The sequence below is a fragment of the Phoenix dactylifera genome, chromosome 17 (assembly GCF_051530095.1).
Source record: "Phoenix dactylifera cultivar Ajwa chromosome 17, Ajwa_hap1_PhDact_Kaust_v1.1, whole genome shotgun sequence".
Taxonomy (NCBI): Eukaryota; Viridiplantae; Streptophyta; class Magnoliopsida; order Arecales; family Arecaceae; genus Phoenix; species Phoenix dactylifera.
In genome coordinates this window covers 19,327,345-19,347,233 of record NC_143206.1, presented here as the reverse complement: position 1 = coordinate 19,347,233, position 19,889 = coordinate 19,327,345, and the positions used below count along the sequence as shown (strand labels likewise).

At 51.3% G+C, this 19,889-nt stretch overlaps 1 protein-coding gene across 1 annotated transcript; it reads left to right on the top strand.

Annotated features, from left to right (window-relative positions):
* The first annotated feature begins 14,688 nt into the window (after positions 1–14,688).
* On the top strand, positions 14,689–16,919 carry LOC103715885 (putative WRKY transcription factor 49). The gene is made up of 3 exons (XM_088713655.2): positions 14,689–15,043; positions 15,161–15,304; positions 16,346–16,919. The coding sequence occupies exons 1-3, from the start codon at positions 14,784–14,786 to the stop codon at positions 16,917–16,919; spliced, it is 978 nt and encodes a 325-aa protein (XP_088569781.2). The 5' UTR covers positions 14,689–14,783.
* The last annotated feature ends 2,970 nt before the right edge of the window (positions 16,920–19,889 follow it).

Here is a 19,889-nt window from a genome sequence, read left to right as displayed (position 1 = left end):
TTGCCGCTAGCATGCCGGTCCAAAGGCCTCCAAGTTATCATGTAACAGATGTATATGAATCAGTGTTAGCTTTGCCAGAGTGTATGCTTTTCCAAGGAAAGAAATATTTTCTCAGAGTACCTGCAGAAATAAAAATATTTCATAATTAGCTCGTAAGTTTGATGATATGTTTGATTGTGAGTTTGATATTATATTTGACTGCTGCATGCAGTTCCCAAAATTCCCTAGCATCGATCATGGCTTGTCCTGCTAATTGTTGTAAATTATTGGCATAATGTTCGACGTTATCTGTTTTCACGTGCTGCAAGCTAGAACATCAAGCGTGCAGAGCCAAAATGGCGAACTCTTGAGCGAAATTGCAAAATATGTTCTGATGTGTCAAAGCTGAAAAGGATGCATGCTATCATTCAGTTCCCGACTGTCTGACAGTTGAAATCTGGAGTAGAAATGGTTTCATCCAATGCTGGGTCAGACTGAGAGGATGCGAAGTTCAAATCCATTTCAAGTGGACTGGCCGGCAATAGGCTGGAACTGGGTTTGTGCCTACTGTTGGGGGAATACGGTTTTCCCCCAGTAATACAGTAACCCCGCCACCGGAAGGCTACGCAACCGACGACCTCGGACGACTGAGGTCGGCGCCCGACCCCAGAACATCCGATCTTGGATCATCCGACCTAGAGGACTTCCGACCTCAAAGGCCTGTCTTTGTCGACCACCTATGACCACCTACTACGGCCGTACCTCTCCGAGGTCCGGCCAAGGGCCATATCCTGCCACTGCCCCAGCATTTATTACGCATGATCCCTGCAAACCCCCAATTCACTCAACAATTAATGTGAATCTCCGGCCTACACAACAATTAATGCGCACCTCCGGCTTACTCAACAATTAATGCGCATGGCTCCTATCATCTACGGATCCCCAGTTCTCCACGGCAAGTCAGCTCGGCAGAGTCCTGTCAGCCATGATAAGTCTGACCCCGGCCTCACCTCCGACATCAGTGCAATTATTTACTTGTTCGTGCACCAGATCAAGCAACGTGCCGAGCTGTACGACGGCCTTGCCCAGTCACATCGCAGGTAAACCGCCGCCCCCTATAAAAGGGAACCATGCTTCTCAAGGGCGAGGGGGGACGGAGAAAAAAAAACATTGCTGCTCTCATTTTCCTCTGAACACTGTTTTGCCCCCTCTGACTTAAGCATCGGAGGGCCGGCATCGGAAGACCCGGCCACCGGCTTTTCTGCAGGCACCCTGACGGAGGACGCCGCCCGCCGACGGATCACCACTCCCTCGCGCCCGCCGACAGCTCCCCCTCCTCGACGGACGATCGCCCCCGGGTCCAATTTCCAGCAACAGTTGGCGCTAGAGGAAGGGCCCGAGTCGCGATCATGAAATTGAGAAGTAAGGGAGCCTCCAACATCTCCCGGCGGCCCCCACAGAGTCCTGGACATTCCGTCCAGAATTCACCTACTCCGGCTGACCCGATTCCTCAGGTCCAGCCGGAGCAATTCAATGCCCTGGTGCAACAAGTCCAGGCCCTGACGACTGCCGTCCAAGGCCTGCGGTGTGAGGAGGCCCTACCGACGCTCCCCCCGCAGGCCCAGATCTTCCCGGAGTCCCCTCCCGACGGTCCGATCCCCCAGGGCCAAAATCTTCATGGCTCTTCAAGAGCCAACAACGAAGGGCGGACCTCCCCCCCAGAGAGAGCTGCCGGGGGAAGGTCTCAACAGAAGACCCCAACCCTCTGAAGTCGAATCAGCCCCAAACCACCGTGAGCCGGAGCAAACCACGGTGACGATTCCTCGGGTTGGGGAGCTCGACAGGAAAGTCGAGCACTTGGAGCGCCAGATTGAGGCGCTCCACAGCAAGAAGGCAAGATAGGAGGGGGATTTTGAGTTCGCCACCAAGTCTCCCTTCTCCCGCCAGATCGAAGATGAGCCGGTCCCCTTGAGGTTCAAAATGCCTCAAGTGGAGCCCTACAGTGGAATCACCGACCCCCTCGATCACTTGGAGAGCTACCGAGCTCTCATGGCCCTACAAGGATCCTCGAAGGCTGTGCTTTGTAAGGCCTTCCCGGCGACTCTTCGAGGGACAGCTCGACTCTGGTTTTCCGGGCTGAAACCGAGCACCGTATCTTCCTTCGAGCAACTCGGTAGACAGTTTGCCACCAATTTCGCGGCCAGCCGACGCCAACGGCGGACGTCAGATTCCCTCCTGGATATCAAGCAGAAGGAAGGGGAGTCCCTCAAGGAGTATCTGGACCGCTTTACCGCCGCCACATGGGAAGTCCACGAGCTGGACCAGTCCATAGCCATGTCGGCTCTAAAGACTGGGGCCCGCTCTTATCGATTCCTCTTCTCTATCGAGAAGAGCTTCCCGGCCGACTTCACCGAGATGCTGGCCCGAGCTCGGAAGTATGCTAAGGCCGAGGAGGCGATCGCCTCCAGGCGGGGCGCAATCGAGCCCGCCTCAAGAAAGCAGAAGAAACGCCACGAGGAGCGCGGCCGTCAAAGAAGCCGATCCCCCCGAGAGAAGAACCTCCCCCGACTGAGAAGCCCACCTTGGCAGCGGGGACAACCCCAGCGAAGGACCTCACTACGACCAAGGTCCCCACCACGGCCTCGGGCATACCCAGGGAGGTACGAAAATTATACCCCTGTCAACGCTCCCCGGGCCGAAATTTTGATGGAAATCGAAGGTCGGGACTTCTTCCGACCTCCACCTCCCATGCGGGATATGGAATTCCCACGCAACCCCACGAAGTACTGCCGCTTCCACCGAGACCGCGGGCACGACACGGAGGACTGTATTCAGCTCCGAGACGAGATCGAGGCGCTTATTCGCCGTGGGGTGCTCAATCGGTTCGTTCGGAACCGACGCGAAGAAAGGAGGCCAGCGGAAAACGCAGCACCGTCCGAGAATCCGGATGACAACAGGCCTATCGCCGGCACCATCAATGTAATCGGAGAAGCCTCGGCAGGAGGATCAGCCCAAGGAATCTCTCCGAAGCGCCCGCGTACTGCTGAAGTCATTTCGTTCTCAGACGAGGATTGGAAGGGGTTGAGACCCTCACGATGACGCTGTGGTCATCTCCATGATTGTAAATAAATTCGATGTAAAACGTATCCTAGTTGACAATGGAAGTTCAGCCAACGTTTTGTACTACCATGCCTACCAAAAAATGGGGTTATCAAAAGGACAACTCCGAAAAATTAATGCCCCACTAGTCGGGTTTACCGAAGACTCGGTCCCGGTCGAGGGCGAGGTCAGCTTTCTTGTTACGGTCGGCCTCGCTCCTCGAGAAAGCACTGTGAGGACGGACTTTCTTGTGGTCCGTCTATCCTCGGCCTACAACGCCATCCTGGGGCGACCGGGGCTAAATGCCCTCCGAGCTGTGGTCTCGACCCGACATCTACTCATGTGATTCCCCACCGACCGAGGAGTAGGCGAGGCCCGCGGGGATCAGCTGGTCGCCAAGCAGTGCTATATGGTGGCTCACAGAGTGAAGCAGCCAACTGAGGCGCCGGCTCAGGCAACGGGTCCGTCGTTACCCATAGAAACCCTGGACGCAAGGGATAATCCCTGGAAGAAGCAAGTAGAGCCTGGTGAGCTTCTTGTTCAAGTCCCCCTACGAAAAAATTTTCCCGAGCTAACTGTGCAGGTCGGCTCCGGCCTTGGCGTCCGCGAAAGGGATCACCTCGTCAGCTTCCTGCGGGACAATGCTGATGTCTTCGCCTGGTCGCCCGCTGACATACCAGAAATTGACCCTGAGGTCATGGTCCATCGACTCCAGGTGAAGCCGACCAGCAGACCTGTGAAGCAGAAAAAGAGGGGCTCCGCCCCGGAACGACAACGAGCTGCAGCCGAGGAAGTAGACAAACTCCTCGAAGCCGGCTTCATCCGGGAAGTCTCCTACCCGGATTGGCTCGCCAACATAGTCCTCGTAAAGAAGGCCAATGGAAAATGGCGCATGTGCGTGGACTACACTGACCTGAACAAGGCCTGCCCGAAGGATAGCTTTCCCCTTCCAAGCATCGACCAGCTCGTGGACTCTACCTCAGGACATCAACTGTTGACATTCATGGACGCCTTCTCCGAATACAATCAGATCCGGATGGTGCCAGAAGATGAGGAGAAGACGGCCTTCATCACCGACAAGGGCACCTATTGCTACAAGGTGATGCCTTTCGGTTTGAAGAATGCTGGAGCCACGTATCAAAGGCTGGTCAGCCAAATATTTGAGGACCAGATCGGCCGAAATATGGAAGTCTACGTGGACGACATGCTGGTGAAGAGCCAAGTGGCGGAGCACCATGTAGCCGATCTCAACGAAACATTCTCCAAGCTCAGGAGGTACCGAATGAAACTCAACCCAGCAAAATGCGCCTTCGGAGTCACCTCTGGCAAATTCCTGGGCTTCATAGTGACCCAGCGTGGAGTTGAAGCCAACCCCGAGAAAATCCGGGCGCTGTAGGAGATGACGCCTCCAAAGACAGTCAAAGAAGTGCAGCGACTTACCGGACGGGTCGCCGCCTTGGGGAGATTCGTCTCCCGATCGGCCGAGCGCTATCTCCCCTTCTTCAAGATCCTTAAGCGGCCAAAGGACTTCCTGTGGACAGAAGAATGCCAGCAGGCCTTTGAGGAGCTCAGACGCCTTCTGGCCTCTCCCCCGCTGCTCACCAAGCCTCAGCGGGGCGAGGTTCTCTACTTATACTTGGCTGTCTCCCCGATCGCAGTAAGCTCAGTCCTGGTCCGGGAAGAGGACAAGCTCCAAAACCCAGTTTACTACATCAGCCGGGTCCTCAGGGATCCTGAGACCCGATATTCTAAACTTGAGAAGACAATTTTTGCCCTTATCATCTCGGCTCGGAGACTCCGCCCTTATTTTCAAGCACATACAATAGTCATACTGACCGACCAGCCTATGAAGCAAATATTGCAAAGGTCAGATCGTGCAGGGAGGATCGCCAAGTGGGCGGTAGAGCTCGGGGAATTCGACCTCGAATATCGGCCCAGGCCGGCCATCAAAGCTCAAGTACTCGCCGACTTCCTTGTGGAATGTACCTCGCCGGACGACCCCGAGCCACCATCTGCGCCTATAGACGGAATCCCGAAGCAACCGTGGGTCCTATATTCGGACGGGTCTTCAACTTCGGGGGGTAGCGGGGCTGGATTAATCCTCACCAGCCCAGATGGAGTGGTGGCCGAGCAAGCCTTACGCCTCGAGTTCCCGGCCTCAAACAACGAGGCGGAGTACGAGGCGCTTATTGCTGGGCTCAAATTGGCAAAAGAACTGAAAGTGGAAGATTTGAAGGCCTTCAGCGATTTCCAGCTGATAGTGAGCCAAGTCCAGGGAGACTTTGAAGCGAAAGAGCCATCAATGCAAAAGTATCTTCAAAGAGTGCGGGAACTTACGTCCGCCCTAGGCTCTTTCAACATCCAGCACATTCCCAGAGCGGAGAATCTCAGGGCGGACCAGTTATCCAAACTAGCGACCTCCCGCATGAGCGAGCTTTCCAAGGAGACGACGCTCGAATATCTTCAGACACCCAGCACGGAGGAACCCGAACCCACCATGTGCATCGACTTCGAGCCGAGCTGGATCGACGGGCTCGTCCGTTATCTCCGGGACAGAGCCCTCCCTCAAGATGAGATTGAGGCTCGCCGGATCAGGCGTCAAGCTCCACGGTATGTCCTATACGAAAATAGGCTTTATCGTCGATCATTCACTTCTCCCCTCCTCAGATGTCTCCGCCCCTCTGAGGCGGACTATGCCCTTCGAGAGGTCCATGAAGGAATTTGCGGAAATCACCTGGGAGGTCGGGCGTTAGCCCATAAGATCCTGCGACAAGGATATTACTGGCCCACACTCCAGAAGGATGCGACGGATTTCGTTCGGAGGTGCGACCGGTGCCAACGGAACGCCAACATCCAACGCCGACCTTCGGCCCTGCTAACCTCAGTCACCGCCCCCTGGCCGTTTGCCCAGTGGGGAATCGACATTCTGGGACCCTTCCCTCTGGCCACCGGACAAAGAAAATTTCTGGTCGTCTCCATCGACTACTTCACCAAATGGGTCGAAGCTGAACCTGTGGCCCGGATCACCGAGCATAAGATGCAGGACTTCGTGTGGAAGTCCATTATTTGTAGATTTGGACTCCCCCGTATCCTTATATCCGACAACGGCCGGCAGTTCGACAACGTCCACTTCAGAGAATTTTGCTCTGAGCTCGGCATCGACCACCGCTTCACCTCGGTCGCCCATCCCCAGACAAACGAGAAAACTGAGGTAACAAATCGTACCATTTTGCAGGAACTCAAGGCCAGGCTTGATCGGTCCAAAGGACAGTGGGTTAAGGACCTGTACAACATCCTCTGGGCTTATCGGACTACGTTCCGATTGCCCACCGACGAGACCCCCTTTAACCTGGCATACGGCACGGAGGCTGTCATCCCACTGGAAATCGGCCTCTCCTCCCCAAGAGTGGAGCATTATGATCCTGACTCCAACTCTTCTCGGCTCAGAAACAACCTGGATCTCGTTGAAGAGACACGAGAGGTCGCCCGGGTCCATATGGCAAGATCCCAACAGAAAACGGCTCAATACTACAACTCTCGGGTCAAGCCCAAGCTCTGCAAAGTAGGGGACCTCGTCCTCAGGAGGGCCGAGGCCTCCCAGCCAACTGAGCAAGGAAAGCTCGCCCCAAATTGGGAAGGGCCGTATCAAATCGCCCGAGTACAACGACCCGGGGCATATAAGTTGAAATCCCTCGAAGGGACTCCCATTCCGCGAAGCTGGAATTCCGAGAATCTACGAATGTACTACCAATGAAACCCCTAGGGGCTCAAGACAATCAAAAACACGGACTCGGTCTCCTTTTTTACATATGATCCGACCCTTCCAATAATTATGATTATTTCTTCTAACGTCGGGTCGTTTGTGATCCTCAGATTCCTCGGCCAAGGTCGGGATGCCTCGAGGCTCGACCGTAGAGTCCCAAACTCCCTCGGCCTCGGAAAGTGTAGCAGGACAGTGGAGCATCGACCTGGCGCACGATCCCTCGACTAAGGTCGGGATGCCCCGAGGGTCGACCGTAGAGTCTCAAATTCCCTCGACCTCGGGAAGCGTCGCAGGTCGGTAGCGCGTTCCCAGACCCACCGACCTGGCGCACGATCCCTCGACTAAGGTCGGGATGCCCCGGGGGTCGACCGTAGAGTCCCAAACTCCCTCGACCTCGGGAAGCGTCGCAGGTCGGTAGCGCGTTCCCAGACCCACCGACCTGGCGCACGATCCCTCGACTAAGGTCGGGATGCCCCGAGGGTCGACCGTAGAGTCCCAAACTCTCTCGACCCCGGGAAGCGTCGCAGGTCGGTAGCGCGTTCCCAGACCCACCGACCTGGCGCACGATCCCTCGACTAAGGTCGGGATGCCCCGGGGGTCGACCGTAGAGTCCCAAACTCCCTCGACCTCGGGAAGCGTCGCAGGTCGGTAGCGCGTTCCCAGACCCACCGACCTGGCGCACGATCCCTCGACTAAGGTCGGGATGCCCCGAGGGTCGACCGTAGAGTCCCAAACTCTCTCGACCCCGGGAAGCGTCGCAGGTCGGTAGCGCGTTCCCAGACCCACCGACCTGGCGCACGATCCCTCGACTAAGGTCGGGATGCCCCGGGGGTCGACCGTAGAGTCCCAAACTCCCTCGACCTCGGGAAGCGTCGCAGGTCGGTAGCGCGTTCCCAGACCCACCGACCTGGCGCACGATCCCTCGACTAAGGTCGGGATGCCCCGAGGGTCGACCGTAGAGTCCCAAACTCCCTCGACCCCGGGAAGCGTCGCAGGTCGGTAGCGCGTTCCCAGACCCACCGACCTGGCGCACGACCTCCCGACTAACATCGGGTGCCTCGAGGTTCGACCGTAGAATCTCAAACTCCCTCGACCTCGGAAAGAGTCGCAGATCGATGGAGCATCCCCAAACCCCCTCAACCTCGGCGGGCGCCATAGGGCTCATGAGAAGCCCGAGCTCCCCGAAAGTCAAAGAATGACTCCGGAAGTTGGTGAGGAGATAAGGCCACCTACTCCGATACGAGGGGCGCAATTTTGGAAACACAAAAGGTACATCCTACTTGATGCTCGCCTTGTTATATTTACCTACGTATTGACAGTGAAACCCCGATTAAAATCGGGACCTTAATCTGGCCAAGGTCAGATTGTTTCTACAAGTCGGTGTAAGATTAATCTCCCGCTGACCTTGTGCATGCTCCGTCTACCGACAATCTCCACCACAACTCATGTAAACCCTTATGGGCAAGGGCCAAATTCAGCCCCCATGCCCAGACTCCAATGTCAACCTGCGAAGATGACCTCAAAGGCCGAGGTGTTCCTTACAGGCCCCGACTCCGCTCGCCTGAATCTCGGCAGAGTCCGAGGGCAATGACTATGAAAACCCTGGCGACGATGTGACTATTGGCCTAAGCTCCCCTTTTAGGGGGCAACTTTCTTACGGACCTACGCCCCAGGAGCCAAGCTCAAAAGCTTGGCCGAGCACCTCGGTAGCGACCTATGTAGGTCTAGCGCGGCCCCACTTGGGGGCCCGAGGCCCGAACCCGGTGCCACGAGAACCTAAAAGCCAAACTTGGCAACCTTGGCGACCTTCGAATCCGAGCTACAAGACTTGGCGAAATTTCCTAAAGTCTAAGCTCGGAGCCCCCCCTAGTTAGCGTAATCAGAGTTCGGACACTTATACACGCTGGAAGAAAGGTAAGACATAGCCAAAGAACATGTCTTTATTAATACTATCCGAAGGCTCGGATACAAAGTCGAGAGTCGGCGGAAGTACCGACCTCGTTTGGAAGCGAAAAAGACAAAGGGAAGAAGAATAAATGCAGAAGTGAAAGAAAAAGCTTTCATTAATAAAATGCCAAAAGGCTAAGTACAAAACTAGAGGCCGACCTTCTACAAAGTTGAAGGCCGACCTCGTTTACAATAAAGAGAGAAAAAACTAAAGTCCTAAGGGGCGGCGGCTCCATTGGCATCACCCTCGTCGTCTACGGGAATGACCTGCGGGTCTTCAGTAGGCGCAGGCTCAGGGTCTGCGGCGGGGGCCTCGGCTGGCGCCGCGGGAACAACCTCGCTGGTTTCGCGAGGTAGAGCCTCCGCCATCGCCGGTTCGGCTGCCTCGGCCTCGACCTCAGCAAGGTCTTCCTCGGACACAAGGGCAGCGGGGATATCGTCGTCGTCGTCGGAGCCATACCCGAACTTCATCCTCGGACGGATTGTAGAAAGGTCAAGCTGGGGGCAATACCGGAACATCTGCCTCCGAAAGTTGTCGAAGCCCCGGAGGAACCCGTCCACAGTTTCCTCCTCTAACATATCGCGGAACTCTTCTGACTCCTTGAAGAGTTCCACGGCGTTCTCGGCCCGCTCGAGCGCCCTCTTCTCCCGGGCCTCGAGCTGCTCGATCTTGAGGCGGAAGACCCCGGCCTCGTACTTCAGACCCGCGACCTCAGACTGGGCCTCCCCCAGGCGTGCCTCCGAGGCACGCAGGGCCGACTTCGCCAACGAATGGGCGGCCCTCTCCTCTTCGAGCGCCTCGACCATGGCGAGTCGCCCGGCCTCGGTGGCTTCCCTTCGCGCTTCGGCCTCGACCAGCGCCGCCTCCAGCTCGGCGATTCTCTTCTTGGCCGGCTCCAACTGCCGGCTGAATCGCCGAGTCTCTTCTTGACACTCTTGGGCAATATACACCAGGGTGTCGATCTCGTGAACGTGCTGCAAGAGAGAAAGCGATTACGAGTTGAAAAACATAGTATATGCGCCAATAGCCTAAGGGAAACCAGAAGAACCGCTTACCCGAGCGGTATTGCGGTAGGTACCGTCGACGATTTCTTCCAGCGACTGCCTCTGGAACTCGGCCCGGTCTGCTGGAAGCATTACACGCCGAAAGATGGCGCGTGCCACGTCGGCATCATGGAAGGCCGAGCTATCCTCAAGGAGCGGGGACCCCGGCTCGGCCGATTCCTCCCTCGGCCCCCTCGAAGAGCTCGGCTCCCCCGAGCTGGGGACCTCGGGGCCTCTTCTCAGCTCGGACCCCGACCGCTGCGGCAGAATCACAGCTGGCCCCCGTTGGGAGACGGGGGTAGGACGAAGAGGCGCCGCCGAGGTATCGACGACCGCTGTCCGCCCCTGGTCGGCTGCGGAGGCCCCCACCTCTAGGCCTCCTGAGGTAGACGCGCCGGCCGACTTGGACTTCTTTCGAGGCTGAGGAACAGCCCCCCCGTCCTCGGCCTCCCGCCTCTTCAGCCTAGAGAAGAGGGATGTGTTGCTGGTCGGCATGTGGGGGATGTCTGAAACCAAAAAATTTTCCTTAAGTGTCAGACCAGTGTTAGCGAAAAGAAGAAATAGATAAAAACAAGACGAGGCAACTATTCTTACCCTCGAGGCGCGCCGAGCTCAAGCCCACGCTCACCAAGGCCTCCTCCCGTAGGAGCTCGGTTAGGTTGAATCCCTTCCCGAGGGCCCGTAGGGAATCCAAGACCCTCAGCTCCCTCCCCGAGGGCTCGGAGAGCCTATTGAGAGTCTTCAACCGAGGGTGCCCCCACCTCGGGTTGAACCCCCACGGCACCTCAGATGCAAGAAAGAAAAATTTCCCCTTCCACTCATGAATAGAGGAAGGGGCGCCCTGGAAGAGTGACATACCGCCCCGAAAGGCGAAGTATAGCCACTCTGCATCCGCCGGGTTTTTCTTTAATAAGAAACACCGGCGGAAAATGCTCACCGAGATCGGAATCCCGTGCGCGAGGCACAAGGACAAGAACCCGATGATGGTTCTCCACGAGTTTGGAGCAAGCTGTGCTGGGACGAGTTGATACTCCACCAGCAAGTTGTTCACGAACTCGTGAACAGGGAACCGCAGGCCGGCCCAGAGCGTCTCGCGGAAAATCGCGATCCGACCTGGGGGCGGCCGCGTCACCCTGTCTTCCGGCCCTGCAATTTCGAGATGAAACCCGGGCTGGAAGAAGAACCGGGAGCGGATTAACTCCAGCTCCTCCCCCGATAAACTTGACCCTACTTCCTCCGGACCGAGACCCATTTTTACAGAAAATTGAAGTAAACTAAAAGATGAAGGGAGTAGGTAGGAGAAGAAGGGGAACCCTAAATAACACGGGGCAAGAACCTACGGAAAGAGTCGCCGGAAATCGCTCCGGGGACCGTCGGCAAAGTTTCGTTGGGAGGGAGAATGGAGGTAGAGACGGCAAAAGCAAAAGGCAACCAAATAGGATTGTTAGGGCAGACTCGTGGGGTTTATATAGACCCCCCCAACGGCCCGGATTGGCGAGCTTAGTTTCCATCCCCCGTCCAGATAGCGCCAGGTGTCGACCCCGGAACCCGAAGCACCGCATTCATTCCAGATTGATATCTCGGGTACGCAACCGGGGCGCCGTCCCATCGGATCTCACGGCCTCATCATGGGCCCGCTAAACCGGATCACCTTGAAAGACGAGCGGACGTCACCCCCGCTCCCTTCATTTAATAAGCCTCAGGAACATGTGGAGCGCCGAGATAACCCCAGCCTTCCCGGATTATTATTCCGCTAATACGAGATCGGAAACATCCGACCTCAGATCATGCCACGTGCTCATTTCGGAGCGCGAAACGGCGTACCTATTTAAGGAGGCGGCTTCGGCTATGAGATCGAGGCGCCACCTCATCGGGCCCAGGGAGCCACATTATGAGCCCGCCATACAAAGTGATCTCGGAGATCTAAAGGGCGTAATCATCATCATGGCTGTTTCGAGATGCGTAAGGACGCAGACCCCGTCATAAGTTCGCTGTATAAAGCGATCTCGACGGGCCAAAGGGCGCAATCCTCGCCACAACTACCTCGAAATGCCTAAGGGCGCAGACCTCCTCATAAATCCACCATATGAAGCGACCTCAAAGGTTCAAAGGGTGCGGACTTCGTTACAGAAGCTTTAAGCCGCGTAAGGGTGCGGGCGTGATCCCCTTCGGCCTCGATAACCACGATAACAACTTCTACTTCCCACGTCCGAGCCTGCAGCTCGAACTCGGAAGTCGGGGGGTAGTGTTGGGGAATTACGGTTTTCCCCCAGTAATACAGTAACCCCGCCACCGGAAGGCTACGCAACCGACGACCTCGGACGACTGAGGTCGGCGCCCGACCCCAGAACATCCGACCTCGGATCATCCGACCTAGAGGACTTCCGACCTCAAAGGCCTGTCTTTGTCGACCACCTACTACGGCCGTACCTCTCCGAGGTCCGGCCAAAGGCCATATCCTGCCACTGCCCCAGCATTTATTACGCATGATCCCTGCAAACCCCCAATTCACTCAACAATTAATGTGAATCTCCGGCCTACACAACAATTAATGCGCACCTCCCGCTTACTCAACAATTAATGCGCATGGCTCCTATCATCTACGGATCCCCAGTTCTCCACGGCAAGTCAGCTCGGCAGAGTCCTGTCAGCCATGATAAGTCTGACCCCGGCCTCACCTCCGACATCAGTGCAATTATTTACTTGTTCGTGCACCAGATCAAGCAACGTGCCGAGCTGTACGACGGCCTTGCCCAGTCACATCGCAGGTAAACCGCCGCCCCCTATAAAAGGGAACCATGCTTCTCAAGGGCGAGGGGGGACGGAGAAAAAAAAACATTGCTGCTCTCATTTTCCTCTGAACACTGTTTTGCCCCCTCTGACTTAAGCATCGGAGGGCCGGCATCGGAAGACCCGGCCACCGGCTTTTCTGCAGGCACCCTGACGGAGGACGCCGCCCGCCGACGGATCACCACTCCCTCGCGCCCGCCGACAGCTCCCCCTCCTCGACGGACGATCGCCCCCGGGTCCAATTTCCAGCAACACCTACTATTTCAGGATCATTAGATGATGTTAAGACAACGCAGGGTGGCAAAATTTTCACTTATTTGTTTATAACATGGCGCAAGATTAATACATTTGATTGGTGAGGCCCGAGTGGGAGGGACACTTGGCGACGAGCAACGGCCACGAGCCGTGCACGTACGTGGTCCCTGCATGGATCAATCGTGCATGTGACGCCAGGACGAGTTGCTGCCGCCCTCCTGGGGCCCCCTCATAGGCCGGGGTCAACTTACGCGAGTCAACTTCTTTTTACCACCCCTTACATCCTCTCTCTAGATCTCGGCTGTAGGATCCCCTCCCACCCGTACTACGCGGGATCGATGTCGGAGCAGACGCAAATCCGACCCAACTGCTTCGCAGGCTGCACGTGACAAGAGCGGACAAAATTCCAAGCAGCCTCCCTCCAACTAACGTAAACGCCAGGCTGGGCCCCATCGGTCGTTGACTCTTCCCCCTATCGTCTCCATAATCACGCTACTGTTGACGTGTACCTCAACGTGCGCGCCGACTCCTGGCTAAACGCCCCCCAGTCCCCCCCCTCGTCCTCTCGCCCGGCACAACCAGCTGGCTCGCTGATCCCCGCCCCCTCCTGCCGGTCAACGTCTTGTCTCCTTCCACTCATGGCTTTAATTTCTTTTGTTTCTTTGCTTCAAACTATTCCAACAGCATGCCTAATCTTGTTCTCCAGAGTCAACCCTATGTTAAAAAACAAAGAGAAATAAAAAAAAAATGGTAATGAGACGCTCCATCCTTCCCTCGCTCTCATGCAATTGCCTTCACCGGTTCGATGCGGTGGATCTCAGAGCTCGCACAGATATTTGCGTGATTATTATACTCAGAACATCTACTGGCTAAGCTCCTCTTACTCAAGAGATGGAGAGATGACCGAGAGGGGCATGGTTAATTTGTCAGCCTGCCAGGTTTGATTGAGCTTGGGACAAGTCAAAAGGTTCGAAAGTATTTGTACATGTGTATTTATGACTGTATGGAACTGAGTGGGAATTATTTATAATTAATTTTAACTCGAACAGGTTTAGAATCAATAAGCTGTTCATGAGCGACATGGATCAGTTTGTTAGCTCTATGGAGAGTCATTGAAGAGATGAGCACATGGTGGTCATTTATGGAGCTGTTGATGGAAACTCTTGTCCTCATGCCTTCATATGTTGATGCTTGGGATGCAAAGTCTTATATGGTTTCTATTTGGGAGTATTTAGGGGGAATTGATGCATGTAGTTAGAAGGGAGGGAGGTTAGGTAGGAGAACTAAATTATTTGGGGGTCTCTTGGTGTAGTGTGGTAGTTGAATAGATAGGAAAATGGATGCATGCCATGCCCCCACGACTGTATTTTAGGGTGATGTTCACAGGAATGCAATTCGTGCACGCAGGAAAGCGATATAGCGACCCAGCTACACGCACTTAACCATGCATTCCCAGACCACTCTCTTGATCCAACCGACTGTTTTCCATTATGTCAACGGCTCTGATTTGGATTCCACCGAAATATTTTGATGAGAAAACTAACATGAGAGAGCGCATGCATTAGTTAGATGGTCCATTCATCATACTTTAGTGGTTGACCTTCGCATTAGTTGAAAACGGGAATCGTGGGTCAGGTGGTTTTGGTTAACGTATGGTCCGTAATCTTAACCACATTAAATCCGCAACCAATAAAAAACACGTAGGTGGAAAAGATTGAAGTACGGAATCAAGGGTGTTGGAAGATGGTAAATTCTGCGTGCTTCGTCCTTTATAAGGCTCAGCATTTGCATGAAAGCAATGCACGGTTAAAGCCTCCCTGTTTCTCCCTTCCTCTGCTCCGATCTCTCCCTCACTCCTATAAACCTATCTAACCCTTCAAACCAGTCTTGCTACACTTGAAATCCAATGGAACTAGGAGACGAATCAGAGGCCAACTGGCTTGATAGTTTGGGCGAGGAGCTTGTGAGAGAGCTCTTTGATGACAATATCCCTCTCTTCGTCTTGCCCAGGGTCAAAGAACCTGAACCGGATACAAGCCGCGAATCCATTATCAACAAGCTTATCTCAACAGTCCACTCCGGCGCGAAAATTGGCGATACCGAGAGCGCACAATCTGTAACCTTTCAGAGTGGTGAGTCAGATGGACATGGCGGTTCCCGACCCATGTACGTTCATGAAGCCTTTCTTCTTCGTTCGAATTACTCTGTTCTTCTCTTGGCACGTTAAAGGCTTTGAATTTTTTTTGCGTTTGTTTAGCTATCTATTTGCTACTCTTCTTGCAGTATTTCGTTACCAGAGAAAGGATTAGGTAAGATGGAGAACAAGTATACCCTGAAGATAAAGACCTCCGGGAATGGGCTTGCTGATGACGGCTACAGGTGGAGGAAGTATGGGCAGAAATCCATCAAGAACAGTCCTAATCCAAGGTTCGTTCTTGCGTCTGATAAAAATGCTGATATTACATTAGTTATTTCCCTAGAACTCGAGGACTAGGGTTGTCTTCAAGGAGCACTCTGTTTTACTTCATTCTTCCATACTGTCTTGCTGGTGCTTCTTTTTTTCCCCTTGTTGCCATGCAATTCTCCTCCGATCAATTTTCCAATCCAACGATGTCAATCCATTGAGTTTCTTTCAATGTAGGAATTTTTCCACTTCCATCATTGGGTAAATAGGGAAAAAGAGGAAAAAAAAAGTAGAAAAAAAATGTAGAAACAATAACGTTAAATAGTTTTTTTTCAGAAACAAAGAATATTATTCCCCCTACTGGTAATTTTCACATCATTATTACCCTTCCAAGTAATTTTCATTTCCAATTTGCAAGTACGTATGTGCACATCAGTCTCTGAATTTGAGCACCTACATCCACCATTCAAGTCACAGACAAACCCTCCACCAGAGTTTGACATGAACAGCCAGCTCCTAGAGATAATGACAGACATGGCCCTACCACCTAAATGTGCAAAATTTTTTCAGCAATCCGAAAACACCAAAAAGAAATGTGCACTCAATTTCCATAAATGAGAAAAGGTGCAGAGCCATCACTTGCCGTGCTTGGATGCTTTATCTCCTTCTGAGATCCTCCCCTTTCGGGGTAAAACTCATAAATAGGCCACACCCACCTACCCCCAGGAATTGGACGCCAGTCCATTCTGAATACATGCTCTGCTCTATTTTGGATCCTTCCATGCCAACTTACGTGCCTTTTTTGGGTGTATTCATACCTGTCATGTATGATGTATCCGCTTCAGAAAAAAAAAAAAAAATTACGCGCCAAATTAAGGGCTGCGTTCCAGTGGACCTGCTTCCAAATGTGACAAATATAAACCTGGACGAAATAAAAATTCACCAGAACTTGCTTAGGGCCCCCTGATTGAAACCTTTTGCATCCAAGCATCACAAAAAATGCTGTCAATAACCCCAGAATTTTTTACCACTGTCATGATCTCACATTGTTTGTTTGCGGCCAGGAGCTACTACAGGTGCACCAACCCAAGATGCAATGCCAAGAAGCAGGTGGAGAGGTCGATGGACGATCCAGAGACACTCATTGTCACCTATGAAGGCCTCCACCTTCACTACACCTACTCGCATTTCTTCTTATCCCAGATGCAGGATTATTCAGCTGCTGACCTTCATGTGTCTAAGAAACCCAAGGTCCAATCCATGAGCATGCAGAACCAAGTAGCTGATTGCCGGTTTACAGAGAGCGCAGCATGGAGCTCATTGATAATGGAGCAGCAGCAACTGCAGCCTGGGGGCGGCAGAGGTCAAAGCCCACAAGGAGGGCTTCTGGAAGAAGCTGTGCAGTGTCCGGTCGGAGAGGACACTTTGCAGCAGGGGTTTCTTGATGATCTCATGCAGAGCCCGCAAGGGCTGTTGGAAGATGTAGTGCCATTGTTGGTGAGAAAACCATCCCATTCGACCTCCTCTTCATATGATCCTCGCTCCTCATCCCCAGCCTCTTCTCCTTCCTATTCCTCCCTTTCTTGGGCGCCCATTTCTTCTTACCTTGATGTGGGAGTACTCTCTAGCATTATCTGAATGGAAACTGGTAGTCAAAAGGACAAAGATAACATCATGCAAGTGGTAATTAGGTAGCTAGAAGATATACACTTTGACTTGGAACTGCATGGTAAAACGTAGTCATTCCAGTCCCCTCTTTTACACCATGTAATGCTTCAGCGATTGCATATGAGAGCATAATGAGGAAATACTGCGAACTCAACGAACAATATGTAACCATAAGTTTATGTACATTATAAGTATTGTGTATTTTGTTGCTGCAGGGATCTCTGCTTATCTTTCCCTTTTTAATTCTTCATAACTTTTTATATTATACCAAAAGGACTTTCCATCACTAATTTCTTTTCCTTTTTTCCCCTCCTTGGTGAGCAAGGCCAAGTTCGGAATTTCAATAGTTCAGAAGGTTTAGATGATGGATCAAAATTTCTACTATCTGTGATAAAGATTTTCCATAAAGATCAAACTCAACGTAGGGAATTTATGATCCTCTCAACTGGCATGTTATTGTAAAATGCATGAAGGCTGAAAAGGGAGAAAATTTCAGATTACAGAAAGTACGTGAATATAACACTTTGACATTAGCCAAAATTAGATCACTCCCACTTATGACATGAACCAGGATCCGACTCATCCAGCCAGTTACAGAATCAAAACCTGAAGCTTTACCATAAAGTGATGAGGTCGGTTCTAGCCAAAATGTTCCAGAACAATGATACCTAAATATAATGCATCGCGGAACTTTGCAAAGTAGATCCAGGTCAAAGGGGAAAATGAAACACCAGCCCAACTTTTATCGATCGATGCAAACATGGACCTGAACACACCCTAACCTAATAATGTTAATGCAAGGTTCGAGTCGAAGTTTATACTGAGAACCAGGTTGGTCAGCTTGAGACCCAACTTTATGAATCTAAGACTTTTTATCACTACGAGGTAGAAGTTAAAGTTATGGATAAAGCCACTCTTACGATGATGACAAAGGCAAGGAGATTGCATAGTCACTCAAGCACGGTAAAACAAACAAATTATTTGTTGGCTTGGTAAGCAAATAGATACCTAATCAAGTTCACTTTTAGCCCAATGCCAACAAGCCTGATGTATCTCACCAGTTAAAAATAATTAATGATACAGCAATCTAGACACACACTTAGAAAATGCACAACTGAATTGCAAAACATGCCTGCCATTATCCCTAATTAAGATGAGATGAATAAATGTTGATACACATGCATTTTTCTGTTGCAAACTTGCAAAAAACAGCTTAACTTAGTCTGTACGTATGCAAGTGGTGCATAAATCATTGGCTAATCTGAACTCTTATAAGATTTGTCAGCAAATATCAGTACTTCTAGCCATATTCCAATTAGTGGAGCCTCACAGAGCTACAGCAAACTGCATACCTTTGTAAAAATCACCATTCAATAACCTTGAGTAGCCCTTTATCGAAATTTTTTCATTTATGAAGAGAGTGGCAGATTGAGTATACGAATGGTGCATTCAGTTCTAAGTTTCCAAAGTATCTTTTCCCATGGATGGACAGGATGAAAGAAAAGGCAGTTCAGTAACCAGCAGGTCCTATAAGAATTTATGTTGGTGGTTGGTTGTTAAGCAATGCTTTCCATTAGTCAATTTAGGAAGGCAGCTCTTATATCTCCCTATTCCAATAATGTTTTATCACGTAAGTTATCCTATCATTTTGGTCTGGTGGTGCTACAGTTAATACACCATGTTAAGATGGTCATATTGCAAAGATGTATTGTCACGAGTGGGTTTCAGTGCGCTGAATAGAAGGATACTAGCCAAAAATACAAGGTGCATCAGAAGTACCACATATGAAGATATTCATTAGAAAAGGAAAGCTTTTGACGCCTACTAGTCCATATCTAATATAGAACAGGACTACCAACCATTACATGCATTGATGCTGGGACGAGGCTCCGATCCCACTTGCACACAGACCTTGCACCAGCATGCCATATTTAATCCATATTGGCTTATGTAACATAGATATTAAAAGCCTTTTGGTGAATTCAGACTTATGCTAACCTTCTCAGATGACATGAGTTTATGATTTTTATACACTAAATACGAAACTTGTACAACAGAGATGCAAGGATTCAAACATAAATCAGGAAAAAAGAGCTTATAGAGAAGTATGACACCAGTAAGTCTTTATCTATGCTACTGGTATCATCAGCCCAATAAAACTTCTGAATGCCACTATAGTTGCTTGTCACATCTATTAACATTTCATGAGAGTGGATTCCTCATTAACACTTCTAGACACACACACAGAGATTAAGAGATAGAGAATGTATCTTAGGTTGTTCTGACCACACCTGATAGACTATACAATATAATTCTAAATTGTTGATAATCCAGACTTTCCAATGGGATTGTTCTGACTATAAATAAATTACTGGTTTCTACTTTGCCAAATAAACCTTCCATCAACACTCCATTGGGGGTGAAAATGGACCAGATAATATCCATTCCATATCTATTTCTATATCCGAATCTATCCGGAAAGGGATACAAACTCCAACAGCTAACTAATATCCATTTCTGTATCCAATCTACCAAAGAAAAGTGGATACGAACATAGAAATACATATATCTAAACATATCGGAATATCCGATTATGTTGGTAATCCTATTTAGTTTATATTTCGCTCGTGGACTAATATCCATATCTGTATCCAATCTATCAAAGAAAAGCGGAAACGAACATAGAAATACATATATCTAATCCATATCGGAATATCCGATTATGTTGGTAATCCTATTTAGTTTATATTTCGCTCATGGACTTCAAATGGAAGAGAGACAATACTCACATCTTTATTTTAATTTACTTTCCATAGAGTGATATCTTTGATTTGATTGTTCATAAGATTTCATCACTTGATTTAAATATACATGTGTATCAGTACTATCAACTCTGACATGTATCCATATACATTTAAAACAAACATGGACATGAATTTC

Coding starts and splice junctions, on each gene's coding strand:
- LOC103715885 (XM_088713655.2), top strand. CDS start 14,784: ATGGAACTAGGAGACGAATCAGAGGCCAACTGGCTTGATAGTTTGGGC. Junction 15,044..15,160: donor CATGGCGGTTCCCGACCCAT/GTACGTTCATGA, acceptor CTCTTCTTGCAG/TATTTCGTTACCAGAGAAAG. Junction 15,305..16,345: donor AAGAACAGTCCTAATCCAAG/GTTCGTTCTTGC, acceptor GTTTGCGGCCAG/GAGCTACTACAGGTGCACCA.